General features: G+C 44.1%; 2 protein-coding genes across 4 annotated transcripts in view; both read right to left on the reverse strand.

Annotated features, from left to right (window-relative positions):
• Positions 1 to 13,040, reverse strand: part of LOC115132303 (synaptotagmin-2-like) — a 94,970-nt gene extending 81,930 nt beyond the window's left edge. For both annotated transcript variants that reach the window (XM_029664806.2, XM_029664803.2), the window contains exons 1-2: positions 12,898 to 13,040; positions 12,712 to 12,767 (exon numbers count right to left, since the gene is read on the reverse strand). The gene's annotated coding sequence lies outside the window, so the exon portion shown is untranslated. The remainder of the gene's footprint in view (positions 1 to 12,711; positions 12,768 to 12,897) is intronic.
• Positions 13,041 to 14,518: 1,478 nt separating this feature from the next.
• LOC115132304 (ADP-ribose glycohydrolase OARD1-like) lies at positions 14,519 to 16,607 on the reverse strand. 2 transcript variants are annotated; one of them, XM_029664813.2, is made up of 6 exons: positions 16,351 to 16,607; positions 16,027 to 16,156; positions 15,621 to 15,786; positions 15,385 to 15,443; positions 15,198 to 15,310; positions 14,519 to 15,090 (listed from the first exon to the last, which is right to left on the reverse strand). In XM_029664813.2, the coding sequence occupies exons 2-6, from the start codon at positions 16,072 to 16,074 to the stop codon at positions 14,910 to 14,912; spliced, it is 567 nt and encodes a 188-aa protein (XP_029520673.1). In that variant the 5' UTR covers positions 16,075 to 16,156; positions 16,351 to 16,607; the 3' UTR covers positions 14,519 to 14,909. The 2 variants fall into 2 exon arrangements, with proteins under 2 accessions (XP_029520673.1, XP_029520672.1); XM_029664812.2 differs by having other exon boundaries at positions 16,027 to 16,607.
• Positions 16,608 to 21,242: the final 4,635 nt, after the last annotated feature.

A 21,242-nucleotide genomic window follows, 5' to 3' on the forward strand; every position in this document is an offset into this window, starting at 1 on the left:
AAAGACAGAATAGAAAGGTTCATTGCTTTTTAGTGTGAGGTGTACCATACAATCTGGTCATGATGTGTGGGAGTATACAGTAACAACATTTCGGGGGAGATATTGAATTATAGATTCTTGGAACTGGGAAAAACATCACTCCCGGCATTCTTAATGTCAGATGGGAGGTTTTATAACTCAGAAATGTTGGGAAATGGCAACTTTGTTTTTACACTGCAAAGCCCCTGGGAATCGAATAAAAACTGGGCCAGAATATGTCTCTTCGTTTTTCATATTTTGGTTGACAGAAAATGTAAATAGGCATTGTTTTTAAACAGAAATGCTTTGCCACTTGTTTTGGGAGTGTATATAGGGAGCTTAATGTATGCCAAATGCCCTTTGCAGAATCATCAAGGCAGAAAATAAATGGGAAACCAGAAGCATAAAAGATTTATGACAGTCATTAACTAGTTACCACAGCCACAAAGTCGTATACCATGCTATTTCTACAATTGATCTTCTTAAAATGTAATTTCATACCTAACCATAATCTTAACCATAAACTGAACAACACTGTTAACCTTATGCCTAACCCTAACCTTAAAAAAATCATTTTAGTTTTCAGAAATGTTGACTTCGTGGCTGTGGTAACTAGTGGAAACCCTTTATGACCCCCATCACCTGTGAGCTCCCATACTGTAGGGAGGGACCTCACCTCCATTCTTGGTTTCAGCTTTGCACTGCTGCAGTGGGTATTCGGGGTAATGTCACTGTTGTAATTTAAGTCTGGTCTGGTGGCTCTCAGGAGATGGAAATGAGATTGCAAACATTACAAACTCTCCAGCTGTGCTTTGGGAGGTTCAGAGCTGACACAGGGTGCATTTCAAATGCCTCTATGCTCCCCCTCAGCTCCCAGGTAGAGAAATAGAGCCCAACCAATACCGACAGACGTTGGCAGGCGGATCTTAAGGAAGCTAGAATGGTTCTTAGCATTTTCAATCAAAATTTTACCTGGGATTATAATACTGGACTGACATGAAAGGGCTCTTTAATTGTGTTTTTTCAAAGAGCAACAGAATAACAGGTAAAGATTAAACAAAAACAACCTAAATCGGGTTTTAGAGTGTCTTAAATTATAGTGTCACAGTCACGCCACACCTACACATCCACATATCTCAGAGCAATAAAGACTCACTGAGAATGTAGCATGTTACTGCACTTTAAAATGGATGAGATGGGGAGAGCCACGGTGATGGGTAGGTGAGGTGACAGAGGTGCAGCCATGTGGTATGATATGGGTGAAGGCTCGGGCCAGATTATACAATTCCCAGTGACAGCAGAGGCTTAGGGGGGAGCAGGCTCTGACAGGGGTATGGACCTATATTCCAAAACCACGCCACCACCTTCTTGACCATTTTGACCAAGACCTGCCACACAGACTGGAAGACAGACAGACACACACACACTCTCACACACAAACGCATCCACGCAAATATACACACACATACACACACGCTGTTCATAATGCTTGTGTGATACTGCAGAGCTGCAGATCGCATGGCTTATCTGGCAGAAAGTCTCCTCTGCAGGGAAACAGCGGTTATACATCAAAGAGAGAAGAGGAAGCCTTGGAAGCTTTTCTTACACACTCCTCACAGAAATAGAAAGACGGGACCTTACGTAAGACTCAAGGTCCTGTCACCATGTCAAGAACAACCTTCTAAAAAGGGGAGGATTAGCCTAGACAAAGGTCCCAACACATCAGAGAAACACCCACGGTATCATGCCCCCATTCAGAGAATGGATCTGTGTTATCACCAGATGGGTCAAATAAGGAAGCATTTTACAGTCAGTTGGCTGATTATTAACAGACTGAGTCAGAGAAAGGGGGCACTGCATAGAAGAAGCAGTGCGTTCTGGGATGCAGTATAGTGGAAGGTGATTGGCTTTGAGGGCGAGAGAACAGATGGGACAGGAACACAGAGCATAACAGAGCAGAGCTGGACCAAATAGCTGAGTGTGCTTCCTCTGAATATTCATCCCCTCTTCCCTTCCCTCTCTCCATCCCTGGCCCTGCTTCCTTCTCCAAGCAGTTTTGCATCTCTCTGATTGAATATATCTGATAGAAACAGAAACACAATAGGCCCTGGGCCTTCTTTGATTTTACAGGAAAATATGTCCTCCTTACAATCTACTCAGAGCTCAGCACGCCTCCTTAAGAGATATTTCACACAAGAATAGGCTGGCTCCGTTCCAGTAGCATTACTGCCTCTACCGCTCACTATATTCTTCATACTGGAGCTCTTCCTTTAGCCCCTCCCCTTTCTTCTCCCCCTCTAGATTAATTATGCAGCTCAATGCAGCACTCAGAGTCCCGGGTGCAGCTCTGCTCACCTGATTCACCCCTTCACACCACTACTACAATACACTACATCCTCTCATCTCCCCCTTTCTATCTCACACTGTCACTCTCTCCCTTTATCTCACTCTCCCTTTCTTTTTTTCTTTAATTCTTCCCTTGTGTCGTGACCAAGGCTGAAACATTCTTCGCTGGAAGAGTGCCAATACACACAACACAACCTTACTCACACACACATGCACATGACAGTGCTTGCTTTCGAACGACAGTGTGCAGGTAGCCTGACATGCCACATAAGACTCATGCTAAGATTGATGCTATCTCTATCGCTCTCATTTGTCAAGCAAAAAGAAAAATGTTGATACTGCCATATGGCATTCATTTATCATATTAATCCTATTGCCTCTATTTCTGTATGTTGTTAAGGCGGGGCTAGTGTCAAACGAACGTTAGTTTGCAATTTTGTCATTTAAAAACTGGCGCACTGCCATTTTCCAGCCCTAACGCAAGGTTTGGCTATTTACCTGTCTTATATCAACTCGCTTGCACTCAGATGAGGGGGGTGGTAATATTTGAGGTGTATCCTTAAAAACACGATCCAAGGTGCTAATTTCAGGCAGCACTGGTAGGGATATTTAAGACCAACCAAAAGGTGGTTTTAGCGGTAAAAGCAGTTGGTTTTGGCATGAATTTTGACAGCGGAAACGCAGCCTATCCAGCTGCCCATATGTCCATGGAACAAGAGTAGCCTAATGTGCTTTTGGTGCATGTATACTTCGCATTTAGAAACATTTCAAACTAATGTTTTTTTCCCCATTTCGTTTAATTTGATTGAGTTGATTAATTTGATTAAAAACCAAGCATAGCCTCACCTCCTCTCAAATAAGGCTTTTTTTTTGTCTGCCCACAGTAGTCAAGACTGTCGATAAATGGTTTGGCTCCTGAGACCCCTTCGAAATAAATCTTAATCACCAAAGCTTTATCAAAATATCAAGTTTGAGAGGAGTAAAACAGTGTACTGACATTTCCTTTTTATCTATGCCTTGTAGGTGGCCCACATTATTTTAGCCATGCGGGTCCCATTTTGGACGTGCATAAAACCCCCTCCATGATGGCAGCTAGGTGTCCATGCCCATCATGAAATGAGAGATTAGAATCTTGGTGAATACCGGCGAACCTCGTATTTAGAAGTTATCTGTAACCTGTAAAAATGACTTGTTTTCCGTTTCATATGTTCAAAACCCAAGCCCTCCCTTATGGCTACTATAGTGAAGGCTGGTTTAACAGCAATGTGTGTCTTTTTTATCCTGCCGGTTTTATGATATTACACTTTACATTGTTTTTCATTTAATTTTATTACAACCAAACATATTCAAATTATTCACCTTTGTGGTTTCATGGTGAGAATGTCCGTGGCACGCTTGCAATTCAACATCTAGAGATGTGTCGTGTGTGAATGCGATCTGAACTGTAAAATGGTTCCGATTATGTTCATAAAACATAGGCCTATTTGGGAGCAGTGGACATTCTCCCCTTTCTATTTATATTGGGTCTTTGTCCAGCTACTGTGAAACATTTGGATGTGTGTAAAAACCCTCCATAGTCTGCGTTGTTTTAATATGATATGCCCACGGGGGGGAAATGATGGTGCCTGTAAGTGTGGCATAGCCTATTTAGAACAAGTTGTTGTTTCGTTTTGCTTAGAATTTGATTCAAATGATTATTTTTGGCCTCATCAATAAATAATTGACCATGTTTGGTATGTTCATGCTCAGCTATAATATAATGTACAGTAGGCCTAGCCCCTATATCAGTGTGAATACTATTGAAGACATGCAATGACAATGTGGACTACAAATGGAATCAAGTTAACGTATTTAGCAAAGAATAACATTTTGTTATTTAGTTTCTATAAGCCATTTAACAAACTATAAAGGACTAACATTGGCATTGGAGTTGATCTCAAGTAAATACATTAAAAAAAACATAAATACACAACATGAGGCATCCACATATTTCATCATGGAGCACGTTCTGATTGGCCAGTGGGGGGGGCTAAGCCTCGACACACCCACAAACTTGTTTATTCATCAACACCCAATAATTGTGATAGTGAAAATAGCTCAAATATGACACACCCCTGAACCTATAGGCTACCGCCTGCGCTTAGATTAACCATTGTGGTAGGTTTGTTAAAATAAAGCCCTCATTTGAATTTATGAGAGACCAGGATGCTCTAAAACACACAAAGCTTAGCAAAGCAGCAATTACACACCTGAATAGCCTAAACATAATTGGACCAAGAGAACCATGTGTATTCTAATGCTTTGATCTCCAATTTATTTGAGGACTGACTGGGGAGAGTCCGCTCTAAAAAAAGAAATCCCTTTGATATACAGCGGGTAGAAACATGTTTTACAAACTACACTACTTTGCCCTCAAGACTTCACCAAGTTAAATCATTCATTTCCAGCATCGGATAGGCTTTTCCAGACATACATTTCTGACCTAGGATGAGTTCAGACCTGCCTGTTTGCTCTTTGCAATGTAAATCTGAGGTAACAGATTCAACAGAAATGAGAAGCTTAGTGTGGTGTGCTGTAGGGAAACAAACTTCACAGTCCAAACACTCACCCAGCTGGGCATAGCAGACTCAAGCCCTCCTCAAATAGAGGAACGCTGACTGAACATCAAACCCCTCAGTGGAACTAATAACTCTAAACACCACCAAATACACAGTCAGTGACATGATAAGTGTTACACCAACATGATAGTAACTAAGATCAAATACAGCAGATAAGCCTCTCATGCAGAAATAACTTGGATCTTTCATTTCCTAGAATAGCAGTTGTGTATGCAACTGTGTGAAGCGGTTGCCTGGACAAGGTATCCCATAACTAGCCTACATCTGTTTTAATTCAACATGCATTAATGTGTAGAGTAGAAAGTTGACCACTGGGCTCAGTGTATACTTAACTAAAAAGCCAAAAGAACAGCGCATGTCAACAAAGCGACAGACAGATAGTAGACAAACACAAGTCCTTTCTAGCCATGTGTTTATCCCTCTATTGTAGTCATTTCAACATGTCCCGTAAGGGAGCTGGCTTTATTTCAAGGACATTAGGCTATCCTATCCAGGGACAAAAGCATGTGATGTGTGCAAATGTTCCTAATAGGAGAAACATAGAGGGGGATCTGAAAGATGATGTGCCGTACCATAAAGCAGTACTGGGGTTATCAGCTACGTTTGGCTTGCTATGATATGGCTAAAGTATGCGTGTACAGCGAAAAATGACAAAATCCTATGACTGAATACAACAGGTAACATTGGGTAGAACTGAATGTGTAGTCATGATTGGCTCATATAATCCAGAAAAGCCTTCACATGAGATGTATTGTCTTGTCCATTCAACTCTGAACATTCAATAGCACACTTCAAGCACCCAAAAAACAGCACACCAGAAAACATCTATCAGCTCAAGTGGAATGGAGGAACATTGGGTTGCTGATTTTTTTGGTCGATTTATTGTTCGCCAGCAAGCAGTCAGGTAGGCAACCCTCTATGTCGCTCTGCTATAGGGGTCTTTTCAGTGCATGGAACCGGATGGCTAGAACACAGCAGCGGCTAGGCACTGCAATGTGCTGCAGTGCTCTGAGCTTTGTACAGCACACTCCCTCTCTCTCTCTCTCTTACTCTCTCTCTCTCTCCTCTCTCTCTCTCTCTCTCTCTCTCTCTCTCTCTCTCTCTCTTACTCTCTCTCCTCTCTCTCTCTCTCTTACTCTCTCTCTCTCTCTCTCTCTCTCTCTCTCTCTCTCTCTCTCTCTCTCTCTCTTACTGTCTCTCTCTCTCTCCCACTCTATCCTCTCCCTGTCATACTTGCATCATCTTTCTCCCTTATTCTGTTGAATTTTTTTCTTATGTCCCCATCCTCTCCCTTTTTGTTCTCTTCTTCCTAATAATCCCCTCTATTTTTGCATTTCCTCCACCACCCACTTTCTATCCTATTCTCGTGCTCAGTCTTTGACTGTCTTTCGTCCTCCTCCCCCTCCTTTTCTTACACACATACATACAATATCCTACACACACATTTCCCTGTGGTGTGTGAGGAGGTACCCTGGTCCTGGTTGCTAGCACGGTACAACTGCAGTGTTCTCTGCTGTTCTCTCCTGTTCTCTACTGTTCTCTCTGTTCTCTACTGTTCCCTCCTGTTCTCTACTGTTCTCTCCTGTTCTCTCCTGTTCTCTACTGTTCTCTCCTATTCTCTCCTGTTCTCTACTGTTCTCTCCTGTTCTCTACTGTTCTCTCCTTTTCTCTACTGTTCTCTCCTGTTCTCTCCTGTTCTCTCCTTTTCTCTACTGTTCTCTCCTGGTCTCTACTGTTCTCTCCTCGCCAGTGTGTTTATCAGGCTGACACTTTATCCAGGGGAGAATGTTCACCTTAATAATTTGTTATGTCCTCTATTTTCCTCTATTGTCTCCTGTACTCTTTCTCAGAGACTGGCAGCAGTACAGAATGGCTGGAGAACATCACTGTCCTGAACATTCCTTGTGTCCTTTTGCATTCACTTTTATCCATTAAGAGCCTGATATTTTCTCAATGGCTCTGGATCCATTCAGTCACTCAGATTCCTCTCTCTAATGTAGTCTTATCATTATGATCCATATCTAATAGAGTTTTGAGTTTGTTTGACAAATGGCTCACAGTGCATCTCTGTGGCTGACATGCAGAGCTAAGCACTCTGCTAACTGTGGTGTCAGGGTGACAGCAGTGTTGGCTCCGCTATATTGCCTACGCCATCAGTACCAGGGGCGCACTAAATGCCCCGTATCACACAATCTGGGACAGGGGATGTCACACTGAGGATGAGCGAGGACAAGACTCCAGTCAAAATCTGCCCCTTACTAAGGTGCTTGACACCAAATCTACCCCTTCATGAGGTGCTTTATACCAGATCCACCCCTTCCTGAGATGCTTTACACCAGATCTACCCCTTCCTGAGGTGCTTTATACCAGATCTACCCCTTCAAGAGGTGCTTTATACCAGATCTACCCCTTCATGAGGTGCTTTATACCAGATCTACTCCTTTATGAGGTGCTTTATACCAGATCTACCCCTTCATGAGGTGCTTTATACCAGATCTACCCCTTCATGAGGTGCTTTATACCAGATCTACCCTTTCCTGAGGTGCTTTATACCAGATCTATGAGGTGCTTTATATCAGATCTACCCCTTCATGAGGTGCTTTATACCTACCCTTCCTGAGGTGCTTTATACCAGATCTACCCCTTCATGGGGTGCTTTATACCAGATCTACCCCTTCATGAGGTGCTTTATACCAGATCTACCCCTTCATGAGGTGCTTTATACCAGATCTACCCCTTCATGAGGTGCTTTATACCAGATCTACCCCTTCATGAGGTGCTTTATACCAGATCTACTCCTTTATGAGGTGCTTTATACCAAATCTACTCCTTCATGAGGTGCTTTATACCAGATCTACTCCTTTATGAGGTGCTTTATACCAAATCTACTCCTTCATGAGGTGCTTTATACCAGATCTACTCCTTTATGAGGTGCTTTATACCAAATCTACTCCTTCATGAGGTGCTTTATACCAGATCTACTCCTTTATGAGGTGCTTTATACCAAATCTACTCCTTCATGAGGTGCTTTATACCAGATCTACTCCTTTATGAGGTGCTTTATACCAGATCTACCCCTTCCTGAGGTGCTTTATACCAGATCTACTCCTTTATGAGGTGCTTTATACCAGATCTACCCCTTCCTGAGGTGCTTTATACCAGATCTACTCCTTTATGAGGTGCTTTATACCAGATCTACCCCTTCCTGAGGTGTTTTATACCAGATCTACTCCTTTATGAGGTGCTTTATACCAGATCTACCCCTTTCTAAGGTGCTTTATACCAAATCTACCCCTTCCTGAGGTGCTTCACAGTCCCTGATGATTATTTACTTGAGGAGGTGCTCCTAATGGACACTAAAAGCATTGCATTTGGGACAAATTATTAGCTAAACACTAAACCTCAACTAAATCTTGTAAATCAATTAAAATCAAAGCACGCACCCCTGAGGGGCCCCCCGTGTCGAGGATCAGCATAGCAGATGTGTTGTTGCCTACCCTTACCACCTGGGGGCGGCCAATCAGGAAGTCCAGGATCCAGTTGCAGAGGGAGGTGTTTAGTCCCAGGGTCCTTATCTTAGTGATGAGCTTTGAGGGCACTATGGTTTTGAACGCTGAGCTGTAGTCATTGAACAGCATTCTCACTTAGGTGGGAAAGGGCAGTGTTGAGTGCAATAAAGATTGTGTCATCTGCGGATCTGTTGAGGCGGTATGCAAATTGGAGTGGGTCTAGGGTTTCTGGAATTATGGTGTTGATGTGAGCCATGACCAGCCTTTCAAAGCACTTTATGGCTACCAACGTGAGTGCTACGGGTCGGTAGTCAATTAGGCAGGTTACCTTAGTATTCTTGGGGACAAGGACTATGGTGGTCTGCTTGAAACATGTAGGTATTACAGACTCGGCCAGGGACAGGTTGAAAATGTCAGTGAAGACACTGGCCAGTTGGTCAGTGCATGCTCTGAAGACAAGTCCTGGTAATCCGTCTGGCCTTGTGAATGTTGACCTGTTTAAAGGTCTTACTCACATTGGCTACGGCAAGCGTGATCACACAGTAGTCCGGAACAGCTGGGGGTCTCATGCATGCTTCAGTGTTGCTTGCCTTGAAGCGCACATATACAGTTGAAGTCGGAAGTTTACATACACCTTCACCAAATACATTTAAACTCAGTTTTTAACAATTCCTGTCATAGGTCAGTTAGGATCAACACTTTATTTTAAGAATGTGAAATGTCAGAATAATAGTAGAGAGAATGATTTATTTCAGCTTTTATTTCTTTCATCACATTCCCAGTGGGTCAGAAGATTACATACACTAAATTAGTATTTGGTAGCATTGCCTTTAAATTGTTTAACTTGGGTCAAATGTTTCAGGTAGCCTTCCACAAGCTTCCCACAATAAGTTGGGTGAATTTTGGTCCATTCCTCTTGACAGAGCTGGTGTAACTGAGTCAGGTTTGTAGGCCTCCTTGCTCGCACACTCTTTTTCAGTTCTGCCTACACATTTTCTATGGGATTGAGGTCAGGGCTTTGTGATGGCTACTCCAGTACCTTGACTTTGTTGTCCTTAAGCCATTTTGCCACAACTTTGGAAGTATGCTTGGGGTCAATGTCCATTTGGAAGACACATTTGCTACCATGCTTTAACTTCCTGAATGATGTCTTGAAATGTTGCTTCAATATATCTACATAATTTTCCAGCTCAGGCACCCATACATACCCGACAAGACAAGCCACCAGGGCTCTCTTCACAGTCTCCAGAACAGAGGCTAGGAAACACACAATACTATGTAGAGCCATAATGACTATATGGAACTCTCTTCCACCTCAGGTAACTCAAGCTGGCAGTAAAGTCTTATTTAAAAAAATGATAAAACAACACCTCACGGAGCATCACGGACTATGAAGAGACACACACACATTGTAATATTGTACATTTTATATTTATATTACATTTGTATTATGCACAATGTATTATATGATGTAATGTTTGCCTCAATGACAAACAACGAAATTCAATGTTTGTTTGCATTACCCTTAAATTACCAAATTCTCATTAGGTATTTAAGTAGAAACTACTCGTGAATATTGAATCTACTGATATTCCGACATGCATGATTTGATTATCCATTACCTGTCTCTTCCATAAGAGTGATTGGATAGTTGGTGGCATACTATTTCACTCTGCAAACAGTTTTTCTCTAGCTGCTGTTGTGATTGGTCCTCTGACTGAAGACTGAATACCTCCTTGATTCCACCAGCTGTTTTACCCTGATTACAATATTCTTAAGATTTTGGCCAACAGTGAGATATCAGATGTTTCAAATCCAACTATGCTAATTTACGATAAGTACTTTTAGGCTCCTTCAAATTTCAGTGGTTCTCAACTTCTCACAGTTTCAGTCTTAGAAGACAGCAGCTTATACTGGGGCACAGTGAGGGGTATCATTGCAGTGTTGCCATTAGGCGCCTGTGCTATTTGAGTGTCTTCCTCAGCATGATGTCTCTACCCTGCTGGGAGTATCTCCACCTCATCCCCAGAATAATGTGAAGAGGAACAGTTTTCCATAATGCCATGGGTGGCAATGTCATTAAAGTGTTGTTGGCATAGTAATTCACCTCATCTACAAAATATACATCAGCTCATACATTATTCAATTTTCAGAGTGCTAAATCTAAATTTTTTATTAATAATTTGGTCATTTTTGTTAAATGAATGTTAGACTCACTGTAAGTGTAGCCTACACAGTAGTAGGCCTACCTCACAAACTGCATGGTTATGATGTTTTCCATTTGAAGATTATTGCTCTGACTGTGTTTTCATGTGTGATTCATTGTGGCCACTGGCAAGCACAGGAAGGGATGTGATGATTGTTGAAGTTGCTCACAGAATTGGCTAGGTACTACTCGTCAGGTACAATCGTCTATCATTATGGTACTGGGCGGGCAGTGGTAGTGTAAAACAAAATGCTGAGGACGGGACACACTAAAATAGTTCTGCTGTCTCTCAAAGCAAAAGTCATTCGCTGTAAGAGCCACCATGCTCTAGAAAGGCAAAGATACATGGATAATACACTGTGTTTTCTCCCTGCCTGGTCCACAACTGCCATATTAGAGTGGATAAGCTCACAAAGCTCATATGGAGTCGATGGGAGATTGGGTCTGACTACTATAGAGCCAGGATCTAGGGGTTAACAGCTCTGGTCAGGAGAGAATGGGTCCCTTACCCTCCCTAGCTTTCCTCCCTTCCTGCCTACTGTCCTTACCACTGGTACCTTCCACTTATGAGGACTTGGGCTTGTTTTAAGTGCTGGAGCCTGTCTCCATCTATGGTTATAAAACATCCCCCCCAAATAATTTTAGTAGTATAAGAAGAGTGCTTTTCCACAGAAACTTTTTGCAGCTGCTTTTCAATGACAGAATGAGGACATGGTCTGTGAATCATTTTAAAACACAGATTCTTCACACTACTCTCCCAAACTAACACAGAACCTGGTTTCCAAATAAATAGCCTACAACTGTGGATAGCAGAGCTGCCCCTTCAAAATAAACAGCAAATCTTTAAAATATAATCTTCACTCATTCTACAGTACTATCTATAATGATATCAGACACATCTCAAATATGTAAGAAAGGCTGACAGATGAAAGTAACAGCGCCCACTGCTGGCAGGTGTAAATTATTCACACCAAAACATTTGAAGGTCATAAAAGCATAAAATTACCCGACAATGACCAAAAGAAGACTAAATACACTTCATGAAAGATGTTAGTATGATGAAAATCTATTTTATATTTTTTTTTAAACACTTCATCCATCTGTTACAGAATGTGTCCAGTAGCCCTTCATAAAATCTTTTAAATTCCCTTGGCCTTTCCTCTGCGGATCCTACTGTGTGACCACCGAGGGGTGAGAGCGAAGTCCTCCTCTTTACCTGGAAGGAGACTCCTACAGCCCAGCTTACCCTCCCTGTCAGATAGTTCACTGTGTCTGCAGGCACAGACTAAGGAAAGTCCCTGAACAGCAGTGAACCCGATTAAGACTAATCAAGCTCTACACATACACACCATTCCTAATGCATGTGTTATCTAAGCAACCCAAATGCATGCATCACATCACAGATGTGGCTGCACACAAAATGAGAGTCCACACATACGAGTGCACACACCATCCCATTTCGGGACTATCATTTTTTACATTACATATATTTCACAGTGAAATTATGCCCCTGTCCTGTCCCCCACCTGACCTCAAATTTGAACCATCAACATCAAACTGTTATAAAATGTTTTTAGTACATTCTGTCAAAAGCCTCAGATGTCCCATGAAACTTCAAGTGTGCTCTGAATTCACCAAAACTATATGGTTATATTCAGTCCCCCTGCCACACACCAGCAAGATGCTGAGGTCTGGGGAAGCTCCGCTATGGACTGAAATGGGATACTGCAGCGCTTGACAGCCATGTGCACAGAGAGTAACTTGCCTGGAAGCATTAGAGAGTCCCGCTCTAGCCTTCCCCCACCCTCTCTCTCCTTCCCTGTCAAGTCTCCATTATGTTCAAATTAAAAAAGAAAAAAATCTAAAAATGAATTACCAATGATAAAGATCCCATATCACTTCATGTCATAACCCAGTGTGAGAAACATACCCTCAATTATATAAATTAGATTTTGAAGAAAAAAGATTCAAAAGCATCCCACCAGCCCAACAGTAGATGTGAAAAGCAGCATACCTTGGGTGCTGGGTCTCTTCCTCCTCAGGAAAACCTTCTCTAGCGGCTTCAGGGCACTTTGACATAGACAGAACAAAAACGACAATGAAGAAAAGAGAATAAATATTCCTTCAATAATGACTTTCTCTTATTTCCAGAGTTAGAATGAATAAGCCTGGACTACTACAGTATAGTCCTAGAACACACCTTTCCTCAGTCCTTCTGTGAACTCTTGCCTCACATCCACACACAATCACCCTAAGACTGGAGTACTACAGTAAATTGATAAAAATCAGCTCTTGGGAGGGATAAAAACTACACACTCACTGCAATTTATTTCTTGTCCACTCGTTCTTCTGTTTTTTTTTACTGCTGTATCTGCCTGCGCTGCCACCTCATTGGCTAAGATGCTCTTCAATAACATAAGCTCTCTGTTTTAATTGGGAGGAGGCAGTTTCATGGTGCATCAGGACCCCTCCCGCCTAGCTCTTCTCTTTTTTTTCTCTGAAGCGCCCGTGTAGAAGAGTGCTGAGCTCTGCAAATTCATACGCAGAGCATAAAAAAGGAAGGGGAAGGGAGGATGGAAGGAGGGAGGACATGAGAAAAAAAACTGAGATTGAGTGTTAGGAGGGAGGGAGAGCTAAGGAAGAAATCAATGCCATAGGACAAACACAGGCACACCGAGATAGGATGCAGCATTTTGCCAGGGTTGGGAGGATTTTTGAGACATAAGCAAGGACCATCTCTGCATGTCTGCAGTCTGTGATGAACCTCTGCAATACAGTGGGGTGTCAGAGGTTTCTGAGGCCAGATAAAAGGGATATTTTCCGGGGCTAGCAGAGCGACTAGGTGGCTCTGCTGCAGTGTGCAGTCTAATTGCTGGGAAAAGGGGGATGGGAGGAGAAGGGGGTCGGATGCAGTGATGCTGAAGCACAGTCTTCCAGCCAGGAATACAGAGGGAGGAAGCCGCAGTGTACACAGCGGTTAATGCATTTTCCTCATGAATTATTGGTGCACCAAAGAAGGAGGTATAGGGAGTGGGTGCCAAGGGGCAAAGACTGAGACTGTACACTGTCTAGCTAACAACTGTAAGCTTGTGTTATCACAACCAAATGTATATAATTGTTAACTTAATATGCTCTTCATTTCAAGTAATGTTACTACAGGCAATCCATCGAAAGGATAGCTGGTTTGGTGTAGATTCAAATCAAGTTGCATGATGTACAGGAGGGCTTTCCCATATTTGTGGGTTTGAAATTGTGGTGGCAGATTCCCCACCCCCACTCTCCATTACATCTGGTGCCTACATTGTCTTTCAGCTGCGTTTAGAGTGCAATATACTCAAGATCAATATTACATCATACAATACCATATCTGCACCCTGCTGTGTTGGTCATAGAATTAGGATCACATTCAAGGTAGCTTTCAGTCAACAGCATTTTTATTTACCTTTATTTAACGAGGCAAGTAAGTTAATTAAGAACAAATTCTTATTTTCAATGGCAGTCTAGGAACAGTGGGTTAACTGCCTTGTTCAGGAGATTCGATCTTGCAACCTTTCGGTTACTAGTCCTATGCTCTAACCACTAGGATACCTGCCGCCCCAAGACTCATGAGCAATGCCTGAATCACAGCACAGTGAATTAAGCAGTCAGTAAATGAAGAGATAGGTAGGAGTGACTAGATGTATTTGTGAAGATCATATGCCCTCCCGTATTGTATGATATAGCTACATTTAGTCATAAGGTGAATATGATCCAATGATGACAACACCATTTACACTAAGCAGTCCATTTCTGTATATTACACAAGAACCACGGGTCTAGTGAAAGGTGTAAAACAGATTTTATTATATTGTGAAATTAAAATCACAATTTACTTTTTATTATTCATGCAAGGTACTTACAGGGTATTTAAAATCAGAATATGACAAAAAGCAGTACAGAACAAGCCACTGAAGTGATGTGGAGAAAACAATCATTGGTGCCCCCTTCTGGTGGAGAGAATTCCTATGAATATGATATTGCTATTATATAGGACAGTAATTAAAGTGCAAAATATGAACATGTAATTTCATAGAACAATTAAAACAGGGGTAAAGAAGAGATGAAGAGGGGGTATGATTTCAAGGAAAAGTGTGTTTATTCTCTTTCAAAAGTACAGCCTTGGGCAAACGTTGTACAGGTGCATACCAGTATGCTGATATATTGTCTGTGAGTTTAACTTAATTTTGTTTTACAGAAAACACTATTGGAAACTTGGTTTCCCCGTGGACTTGGTTTCCCTGTGGGTTTTACAGGGAGGGTGTACACAGTGATACTGATACTTGTGGGCTGGAATACCTTCTCAAGTATCTTTTCCACTTTGTCCCAGCTCAGTCGATCAAGGCCACAGCCAATGCTGTAGAATAGAGGGATAGAACATTTAGTCATACATCAAATGGAAATGATTGACATGTTAAAATCATTTAATGAAACCTTTTATGTGTAGAATGTATTCATACAAACCGAGGCATTGATATTGCAGTTACTCCGTTTTTCAAGCAATGAGACCTCATGTCCTCAAGGCTCTGCCTCAGGCTGTCATAGGTGGGCTTGTTGCTGTACTTTTCCTTTGTTATCTGTAATAGAGTAAATAGAGTAATGCTTTAAAATGTTTGTTGGTTGAATGAAACTAACAAGGCAACTGTCTTACCAGGTAGTACACAAAACGCTTGTGTCCTTTCAGTACAGCGCATTGTCCTGGCACCTTCTCTGTGAAGTAAAGCAAAACCAGTAAACAGTGATCTTGATCAATGACATGGGCTTAAGATATAAGCCATGCTTTTCCAAATTCAGGGCCCATTTTAAAATGAGAAGGGCACATCACAGCAGACTTCCAATAGCATGCAGTGCATAATAACAAATAATACATTATACAGAACAACTCACTCTGTTCCTTTAGCTCAGCCACTCCACCAAACTTCTTCTTGAACATAACTGCGATGCCAGCCCCCATGTGGCAGTCTTTGCTGATACAGTGGGCCAGGGCCTCATCTTCAGGACCGGAGAACAGGTCCCCCTTCACATGACGTAGGCGCCAGATGCCTTCTGCAGGCTGGCCAGGTGAGAGCAGCATTACACCACAGAACCAGTCACCACTACCCAAAAGCTTAAGATACATTATTTATTTTTAAGAGTTTTCCCGTCCTCTTCAGCTCCAGGTAAGTGGCTAGCTTTCTAAATAGGACTGTTCACAGTAATTAACAACATATTATAGTCATTGGTTACATGCCATTCAACGGTATGGCAGCATTACCTACTAGCTAACTAAGGCGTTTTCATGCTGGCCACTTACCTTCGATTTGTCAATAGAGCACACTGGCTCCACAGATACAGTTGACATTACTTTGGCAGGTGAGCTGTAGTCAACCAGGTGGGACGGATAGGCAATCTGTTTTGTTAATCTGCGAGGGAAAGCAATGCTACTGCGAGCAAATGAAAGTGCATTGATCATTTAAAATTGCATTAGCTAGTTATATCACTAACGTTACAGTCACAGCTGGCTATGCAGTGCCTCCCTGAACCTAGCTTTAGCATCTACAGGGCCGGCACATTTGTCTGAAAATTGCACACGGCAACTAGCTAGCTATGGTGCATTTGACCAAATATATCAATTTACTTAGCTAGTGTCGAAGTCGTTAAATGTCTCTTTCAATTTCACCAACGTAGGTATTATAAGGGTTAGAACTAGATGGGATCCAGTTTTTGTCAGATTTGACTTTTCGTAGGTTAGAATTTACGCAGCAGGTTGGGATGATTAGGTTAGGGTTAGATCAAATGAAAAAAATAACCAACTTTTGACGTTAATTCGACAAAAACTGTATCCCTTCTAGCATATACCCTCTATTATGGAGCTAGCATCTACTTCCTCTTTGCCACATGGTATAAGTAAGCCTATCAGAAGGCAAAGTGATGTTGACGCTTATTCTTGTTCTTCTTCGATGGTATTATCGTGGTTGGCAAATATTAACGTTAGAGGTGCATGCTGCCCCCTGTTGTGTCAGCCTACTGTTCTGGCTTGTGTATTCATTACACTGTGACACAAAGAGGAGGAAAATAAGAACGAATAAAAATAAATAAAAATTGCCCTACCAACTAACCCTACACCCATTAAAACCTCACCACTATTCCACTACTTTGGCTCTATCTGATCTTATGCCCGGCCGTCAGCCTGAGAGGGCATTGTTCAACACACCGTGCTGTAACTCTTTTGCAGTAACATTTTGTACACCCAAGTACTTCTCTGCAGCTGCCACCACAACATGTATTTTATGTGATTTACATTCCATTTCTGCGGTACAGTTGATAACCATGGCTAATAATGCTAAGAAGCTAACCTTACTGAAGAACATGTTATTCCTATCACTCTCTATTGGCCTCGGGCTACTCACAGGGATCGTCTTAGGATCCCTCACCCTGGACCCATCTTCCTCTACTACTCTCTTAACTGCCTCATCATATGACACCTTCTGTACTACTCTGACCCTGACAACCTCGACCTGCCTTTCTCTCACCGGACACTTCTGATCTCCAACAACATGGGTACACCTACAGTTAATACACACAGCTTTACCCACCCATACCACACATTCCTTTGTCTCATGCCCTCCTGCACACTTCTCACATCTAGGAATCTCCCTTTTACACACTGCTGCAACATGACCTTAAGTTTGACACCTAAAATACTGTAAACATCCTAACTGACTTTGTTGGGTAAAGACAGTGTTGACAATCACGCTCTCCACCGGGTCTACGTCGCACCAAACGCTGTGCGTCACAAACACCGGGAATCTTCCATTTCAGTTGATCCTTCTCAACATTCACACCACACCAGTTATCACTCCTTTCAATGGCACCCTGATCCAGGGAGCAAAGAAAGTCACAGGTCTTGTCCCAAGGTGCGTGGTGCAGAGTGCCCGCTCCCTCTTGGCGGAAGACACACAAATATCATCATGAGTCCACTTCGAGTTACTTTCACCGATTCAACAGTCCCCAACCTCTTCTCCACCCAACCTGACATCACATATGGATCCACAAGAAGGAAAGGATCCGTTCTCTCAAAAAAAGGCTCAAACCCGCACATGGCACCAGAGGTAATTCATCCTCACTCTTGTCAGGTTACATTTTTTCTCTTTGTACTTGACTTAAATCTTCCTCACCACACTGCTTCCCTCTACACTTAGCTCCTTTCCTTCTTCCTTGATGTCCATTTCCACAAACCTCCACACACTCTCCACTCCTTCATCAGCTGTAGTAGCAAATGGTTCTTGTATCTTGAATTTGCCGCCATGTCTCGTCGACTCATAAAGCTCTACCAGCCGCAATTATCTGCCGCCTACGGCCATTACCCAAGGTGAAGCTGCTTAAACATATCCAATCATTTAATATCTACAAAAAATCTCCTAGAGGTAGGAGGAGCTGAAGGTTGATTCTGCTCCTGCTCCAGTACCTACCTCCACCATCCATTCTGGAATGTGATGAAGTGAATACATTCGAGACGTGTAGTCCACTTGTCATTCCAATCTCCTTTGCATTAGCGTAGCCTCTTCTGTAGCCTGTCAACTATGTGTCTGTCTATCCCTGTTCTCTCCTCTCTGCACAGACCATACAAACGCTCCACACCGCGTGGCCGCGGCCACCCTAATCTGGTGGTCCCAGCGCGCACGACCCACGTGGAGTTCCAGGTCTCCGGTAGCCTCTGGAACTGCCGATCTGCGGCCAACAAGGCAGAGTTCATCTCAGCCTATGCCTCCCTCCAGTCCCTCGACTTCTTGGCACTGACGGAAACATGGATCACCACAGATAACACTGCTACTCCTACTGCTCTCTCTTCGTCCGCCCACGTGTTCTCGCACACCCCGAGAGCTTCTGGTCAGCGGGGTGGTGGCACCGGGATCCTCATCTCTCCCAAGTGGTCATTCTCTCTTTCTCCCCTTACCCATCTGTCTATCGCCTCCTTTGAATTCCATGCTGTCACAGTTACCAGCCCTTTCAAGCTTAACATCCTTATCATTTATCGCCCTCCAGGTTCCCTCGGAGAGTTCATCAATGAGCTTGATGCCTTGATAAGCTCCTTTCCTGAGGACGGCTCACCTCTCACAGTGCTGGGCGACTTTAACCTCCCCACGTCTACCTTTGACTCATTCCTCTCTGCCTCCTTCTTTCCACTCCTCTCCTCTTTTGACCTCACCCTCTCACCTTCCCCCTACTCACAAGGCAGGCAATACGCTCGACCTCATCTTTACTAGATGCTGTTCTTCCACTAACCTCATTGCAACTCCCCCAAGTCTCCGACCACTACCTTGTATCCTTTTCCCTCTCGCTCTCATCCAACACTTCCCACACTGCCCCTACTCGGATGGTATCGCGCCGTCCCAACCTTCGCTCTCTCTCCCCCGCTACTCTCTCCTCTTCCATCCTATCATCTCTTCCCTCTGCTCAAACCTTCTCCAACCTATCTCCTGATTCTGCCTCCTCAACCCTCCTCTCCTCCCTTTCTGCATCCTTTGACTCTCTATGTCCCCTATCCTCCAGGCCGGCTCGGTCCTCCCCTCCCGCTCCGTGGCTTGACGACTCATTGCGAGCTCACAGAACAAGGCTCCGGGCAGCCGAGCGGAAATGGAGGAAAACTCGCCTCCCTGCGGACCTGGCATCCTTTCACTCCCTCCTCTCTACATTTTCCTCTTCTGTCTCTGCTGCTAAAGCCACTTTCTTCCACTCTAAATTCCAAGCATCTGCCTCTAACCCTAGGAAGCTCTTTGCCACCTTCTCCTCCCTCCTGAATCCTCCCCCCTCCTCCCTCTCTGCAGATGACTTCGTCAACCATTTTGAAAAGAAGGTCGACGACATCCGATCCTCGTTTGCTAAGTCAAACGACACAGCTGGTTCTGCTCACACTGCCCTACCCTGTGCTCTGACCTCTTTCTCCCCTCTCTCTCCAGATGAAATCTTGCGTCTTGTGACGGCCGGCCGCCCAACAACCTGCCCGCTTGACCCTATCCCCTCCTCTCTTCTCCAGACCATTTCCGGAGACCTTCTCCCTTACCTCACCTCGCTCATCAACTCATCCCTGACCGCTGGCTACGTCCCTTCCGTCTTCAAGAGAGCGAGAGTTGCACCCCTTCTGAAAAAACCTACACTCGATCCCTCCGATGTCAACAACTACAGACCAGTATCCCTTCTTTCTTTTCTCTCCAAAACTCTTGAACGTGCCGTCCTTGGCCAGCTCTCCCGCTATCTCTCTCAGAATGACCTTCTTGATCCAAATCAGTCAGGTTTCAAGACTAGTCATTCAACTGAGACTGCTCTTCTCTGTATCACGGAGGCGCTCCGCACTGCTAAAGCTAACTCTCTCTCCTCTGCTCTCATCCTTCTAGACCTATCGGCTGCCTTCGATACTGTGAACCATCAGATCCTCCTCTCCACCCTCTCCGAGTTGGGCATCTCTGGCGCGGCCCACGCTTGGATTGCGTCCTACCTGACAGGTCGCTCCTACCAGGTGGCGTGGCGAGAATCTGTCTCCTCACCACGCGCTCTCACCACTGGCGTCCCCCAGGGCTCTGTTCTAGGCCCTCTCCTATTCTCGCTATACACCAAGTCACTTGGCTCTGTCATAACCTCACATGGTCTCTCCTATCATTGCTATGCAGATGACACACAATTAATCTTCTCCTTTCCCCCTTCTGATGACCAGGTGGCGAATCGCATCTCTGCATGTCTGGCAGACATATCAGTGTGGATGACGGATCACCACCTCAAGCTGAACCTCGGCAAGACGGAGCTGCTCTTCCTCCCGGGGAAGGACTGCCCGTTCCATGATCTCGCCATCACGGTTGACAACTCCATTGTGTCCTCCTCCCAGAGCGCTAGGAACCTTGGCGTGATCCTGGACAACACCCTGTCATTCTCAGCTAACATCAAGGCGGTGGCCCGTTCCTGTAGGTTCATGCTCTACAACATCCGCAGAGTACGACCCTGCCTCACACAGGAAGCAGCGCAGGTCCTAATCCAGGCACTTGTCATCTCCCGTCTGGATTACTGCAACTCGCTGTTGGCTGGGCTCCCTGCCTGTGCCATTAAACCCCTACAACTCATCCAGAACGCCGCAGCCCGTCTGGTGTTCAACCTTCCCAAGTTCTCTCACGTCACCCCGCTCCTCCGCTCCCTCCACTGGCTTCCAGTTGAAGCTCGCATCCGCTACAAGACCATGGTGCTTGCCTACGGAGCTGTGAGGGGAACGGCACCTCAGTACCTCCAGGCTCTGATCAGGCCCTACACCCAAACAAGGGCACTGCGTTCATCCACCTCTGGCCTGCTCGCCTCCCTACCACTGAGGAAGTTCAGTTCCCGCTCAGCCCAGTCAAAACTGTTCGCTGCTCTGGCCCCCCAATGGTGGAACAAACTCCCTCACGACGCCAGGACAGCGGAGTCAATCACCACCTTCCGGAGACACCTGAAACCCCACCTCTTTAAGGAATACCTAGGATAGGATAAAGTAATCCTTCTCACCCC

Source organism: Oncorhynchus nerka, linkage group LG7, assembly GCF_034236695.1.
Source record: "Oncorhynchus nerka isolate Pitt River linkage group LG7, Oner_Uvic_2.0, whole genome shotgun sequence".
Classification (NCBI taxonomy): Eukaryota; Metazoa; Chordata; class Actinopteri; order Salmoniformes; family Salmonidae; genus Oncorhynchus; species Oncorhynchus nerka.

What these genes read in the sequence shown, in the direction of transcription:
- LOC115132304 (XM_029664812.2), bottom strand. Translation starts at nt 16,185, where the DNA reads ATGATCAATGCACTTTCATTTGCTCGCAGTAGCATTGCTTTCCCTCGC. An exon ending in GCTCTATTGACAAATCGAAG is followed by an intron (nt 15,787 to 16,026) that starts GTAAGTGGCCAG and finishes TCACCTGGCCAG; the next exon opens with CCTGCAGAAGGCATCTGGCG. An exon ending in GGCTGAGCTAAAGGAACAGA is followed by an intron (nt 15,444 to 15,620) that starts GTGAGTTGTTCT and finishes TTTACTTCACAG; the next exon opens with AGAAGGTGCCAGGACAATGC.